This window comes from Oculina patagonica, chromosome 5 (genome assembly GCF_052425735.1).
Source record: "Oculina patagonica isolate OP01 chromosome 5, crgOcupat, whole genome shotgun sequence".
NCBI lineage: Eukaryota > Metazoa > Cnidaria > Anthozoa > Scleractinia > Oculinidae > Oculina > Oculina patagonica.
Window position 1 is genome coordinate 21,772,239 of NC_135762.1, and position 4,725 is coordinate 21,776,963.

The 4,725-nt window shown below is 41.8% G+C and overlaps 1 protein-coding gene across 1 annotated transcript in view; it reads left to right on the top strand.

Moving 5' to 3' along the window:
* Positions 1–4,725, top strand: part of LOC144653255 (C-Jun-amino-terminal kinase-interacting protein 4-like) — a 22,766-nt gene extending 18,041 nt beyond the window's left edge. Inside the window, exons 22-23 of the mRNA XM_078513205.1 lie at positions 497–762; positions 2,980–4,725. Of these exons, the coding sequence (XP_078369331.1) occupies positions 497–762; positions 2,980–3,312 (599 nt within the window). The 3' untranslated portion in view covers positions 3,313–4,725. The remainder of the gene's footprint in view (positions 1–496; positions 763–2,979) is intronic.

Here is a 4,725-nt window from a genome sequence, read left to right on the forward strand (position 1 = left end):
GTCCCTCGGGCCGTTCGAGTTATTCAACAATTCACTTAACATCTTTTGTTCTCTGCTTCCTTCCCTTCTTCGTCCATTCCTTGTTCTTACCTTGCTTTTTTTATTGCAACACAAAGACATTCTTACAACAGAAACATACACTACTTACAACACTAACGGTACATGCTACATTACAATTACCTCTGCTTAAAAACAATTGTAGTTGCGCTATTTGCTTTCTTGCTCTACTTTCCTACTTTTTTTACAATAATTATGTACTTAAAGCCTGTAAATTTACAAATAATTACTAAGAAGTTGTTTTTAGTTACCTAGCCACCCACCCTCCCTCCCTCCCTCCCTCCCTCCCTTCCTCCCTTCCTCCTTCCCTCCCTATTGGTGGTAAAATGTATTTTAGCAATTGTTGTGACTTTGTGTATCAATTGATTCTTGTTCTGTTGGACAAGCTGACGTTATTAGACTTATTACGTTCACGGCTTATTTTGTTGTTGATATTCAGGGACCGGAAAGTTAGGATTCTCATTCGTTCGCATCACGTCATTGATGCTTACCAATGACCGTCTCTGGGTGGGAACCGGAAATGGCGTCGTTCTGTCGGTTCCTCTAGTGGCTGCGCGTCCAGCAAGGGATGACGGAGAAACACCAACAAGTTCCCCAGGGACGGGAGGGTCAGGAGGTCCAGGCGGAGCAGTGAGAGTGTACAGTAACGAAGGAAAAGATGGCGAGACTCCCAGGGGCTCCAGCTTTATGCCCTACTGCTCTATGGTAAGTAGAGTTAAATACAGCCCAGTATCACAGTCTCCTTTGCAGTCGGTTACAACTAAATCGAGAGAGGTTGTCGGAAAAAAGAACAAAAGTGCACGCAACAAGACCGAATGCCGAAAGGTGGTCTGGGTATGCACTTGAATTTTGCATATCAATAGCGTCGCGCACAAATGACGTCACCAAAATTGAGACCCCCCACTTGACTCAGACAAACTACAAGAGCGATATGAAGAAATTATGTCGCTCGCGAGCACTTCGCTTCGGTCTTTGGCCGTTCTCACGCAAGATGATGGCGTTCCTGGCTCGAAATTTGAAAGTGAAGCAGAGAACTATACTGCGGATCAGTTAAAACGATGGCTGAAGTGCAGAGGGCTAAAATTAAGCGGAAAACGACAACCCTTCGTGACGACCTTAATTGTGAAACGTGTTACGGAATGTATAAAGGCTGGACTACTATCGAGCCGTAAAAATCGTATTTCTAAACACTAATCACGAACCTAGCGTCAAATTTAGAGTTGACCGAAAATAGCTATTTTGATCGGCTCGAAATAATTCTTATCGGCAAAAATGTAGCTGAACGGTATAGCAGTTATTTGCATAATCACAGTTGTCGGCGTTTGTCGCCCGAAAGATAACACATTCCCCGTAAAAAAATGCCACAAATTCATGAACCTTCTGTGAAAATTTTATTCGATCTTAATAAACGTTCGCCATGTTAAAAAACAGACTTTTAATCCATTCGTTTTCATGACTACACATAACAAGAAAGAATGACAAACGTGACTAACGCGACCTTTATTTACAACCTGGCGGGCCGGGCGGCGTACATTCACGCACTATAATAAAGATAAGAAATCCTCGGCGGCAGAAAGATTTCGCTTCCTTCATTTTCGGATGACTAAAGCGAGAGTAGTGCTTTTACAGGCGTCTTTATTTCTGATTTTTGATGTTACTTTCATTCACCCTGATTCACGTTTTGCATTTTTGATTCATGTTCAAAAATAAATTCTTTCGCGACGCGACAAGTTTCGATTCAAGCAGGCATCACATTTAAATCCTTCACGCAAACCTGGGTCGACTTATCATGACTTATACCTGTTTTGCAATCAATGTTTATTTGCCCCATTCAATATTTTTGCAATATTTTTACCTCAGTACCGTTTCGCAAAGTACCATTTCGTAAAGTACCGTTTCGTTTCGCAATTCGTACCGTAAGCCGAATGGAATGAAGACTTTCTTCCCCGATTCCTCCAGCTCTAAGAGCGATTTTGGCCAATGTTCAGGATACTTTGAGTCGGTTTTGCACTCACTATGCCAGCAGTGCTTTGTACTAACCATTCTTGACCCTTTGAGAAAGCATACACTCCGATTTACCTAACTTTTCACATGTTTTCTTCACGTATTGACGCTCTCTCGCATACATTCGCTTATGGCCGACTGCAATGTTTGTCTGAGTCACGCGGGGGGTCTCATGAGACCAAATCTATTTTTAGAATTTGTGCGCGACGCTATTGGCCAAGAGGAAATGTCCAAGTTTGTTGTTTTGCACGTGAAGATTTTTTCTGTATCTTTGCTTTTACTGTCGCATGTCTTTGAGTTTTGAAAATTCTTCTTAATTTAAGCGTGGCTCAAAGTACCTTGTTTCCACATGTCTGAAGAGAAAGAAAACATGCAAATTCGCGTTTGTCATGTCGCCATCTTATTAGTATTCAGCACGTGCAGTTGCTCTCTACTTCTACCCATACTACCTTTCGATCGTGTCGCGTGCATTTTTGTGCTTTTCTTCCGACAACCTTTTTTCGAATTTGTTGTATACTCTCCTTGTTGCGCAACACTTCTCTCTAACAGTGGGAGAGAACCGTGAGAAGGCTAGGTGTCACATGGACTTCGGGATTTTTGCATCTGGAGCAAAAGTTTTAGTGCTAGACATGCGTTTTGAACTTAGAGACAAAAGAATACAGGCGTGTTTTAAGAATTCTTAACAGGAACTATCACCTACACGTTATTCGTTCAAGTACGTAATGTTTAGAGGCGCACTGACCTTTTGGTGAGGCGTAGGGTTTCAATGATTCTTTTCCTAGGAGTATAAACGGGTTCCTCCAAATTGTTGGCAAAAGCTGACACATTGGTGAAGTAGCAATACTCCCAGTTGCTGTGTGTGTTATCCTAATGGCTCCTTACATGTAACGTGAATTCTTACTTGTTCCTTGTTTCCAGGTAAATGCCCAATTGTCATTCCACGGTCACCGTGACTCGGTGAAGTTCTTTGTGGCGGTACCAGGCTCTATGAAGAGAGTGGCTCAGCCTCCGCCCTCCACCAGGTCAACAAGTCCTAGTGGCCTCCCGGCCAAGTCGAGCCCAGAGAGGACTGTGACCGAGGCTATGTTGTTGGTATTGTCAGGGGGAGAGGGGTACGTCGATTTCCGTATGGGCGACGGCGAGGAGACTGCGTTAGAAGAACAAGGTGGCGATTTGATATCTGTGACGACACGTGGTCAATCAACCAATGAGAGAAGCCATATAATGGTTTGGCAGGTGTCAGTCACGTAATGGCTAAATTGGCTTTCTTAATTGATCGAAAGAAAGCGCCATGAAACGAAAAGGTCTGCAAAACTGTAAGGTCCTGTTACACGGTGTAAAATTACAATTGCGAGTGTTCAGCCGTTACATTAAATAAGCGTTTCACGAGGAGTGTTACGCTACATAGATGTTCCTACTTTTCATGAAACGCTCTTGCAACGCAAAGGGGAGGACAAAGTCATTCCTGTCACGCAACACCGTTTCGTCACAGCAAAATGACGATATTACACTGTGCAATACAACGTCGTTGTGTCACAGTAAACCAAGTATGTTATAAGTGCAATTCTTGCAGAACCTGCCATGTAACGCCCTGACTGTGTCACAAGGTACAAGTTTTAGTGAAACTTGTCACGCATTTGGTCAATTCCCAAAAAAATGTACATAACACCCCTTGTGGAATTTGCCTTGCAAGTTTCAAGTAAAATTGCACCGCATAACGGGACCTTTGTAAACAAAGTATCTATAAGAAGTACAGAAAAACACTGGTGTAGCAGCTCTCGTAATTCAACTGGTCCACAAGTGTAGCCGTTGCTATTGTTTTGGGGGCTAGGGCTTTGTTTCTGTTGTTCTTCCAAGAGATAGAGCGGTTTTCACTTGAGTGTCGAAAGTAATTTGCGTTTGCTTTGGTTTTGCATTCACTACGCTTAGTGATTGGTTTAAAAATCTCGCGCAATTTTCTCAGCCAATCAGAACTAAAACCAAAACCAATCGTGACTTGCTCGCGCACGTTTTCCCGCGCTTCGTGCCGGCTACATGTATTTGCTTGGAGTTTTGATTGGTTCACTGGTTTGTCTGTGTCCTTTGTGATTGGCCAAAGAGATTACTTTGGTTTTGGTTTTACGACACTCAATTGAAAACTGCTCTAACGAACCAGTCCTGTCACACCTTGCGAGAGCTGCTACCGGACCCCATAAAAAGCTGTAGAGAGACAGATAAGCCAGCTTTAAAGATATTTTTGTTTGAAGCACTTTTTATTTGTAGATAACACAAAACATTTATATTTCACGTTAGAAATCTAAAAGTACTTTAGTTAGTTAATTTCCAGTACACAGGTATGAAATACACGCACAAACTTAATTTTTAGCACCTTTTGTGACAAATTCTGTTCGATGGTTGCTTGCAATGACATGAATATTTGTAAATAAGTTCTTAAATAATTTTCAAAGTTGCAGAAAGTATTTTTGGTGGTACGTTGTTAAATTAATTCTGAGTGCTTACTATTTTGTCAGGTTTATTACGCGTTGTGTAATTACCATGTAACGAATAATTATAAATCAAATTATAGATATATACAAAATGAAATTTAGGTCACAGAGCTCAAGAGTCGAGTGAGTACGTGAAGATTAGACCGTGAAAGGTATATTAAATGCGGTATAGTCAGAA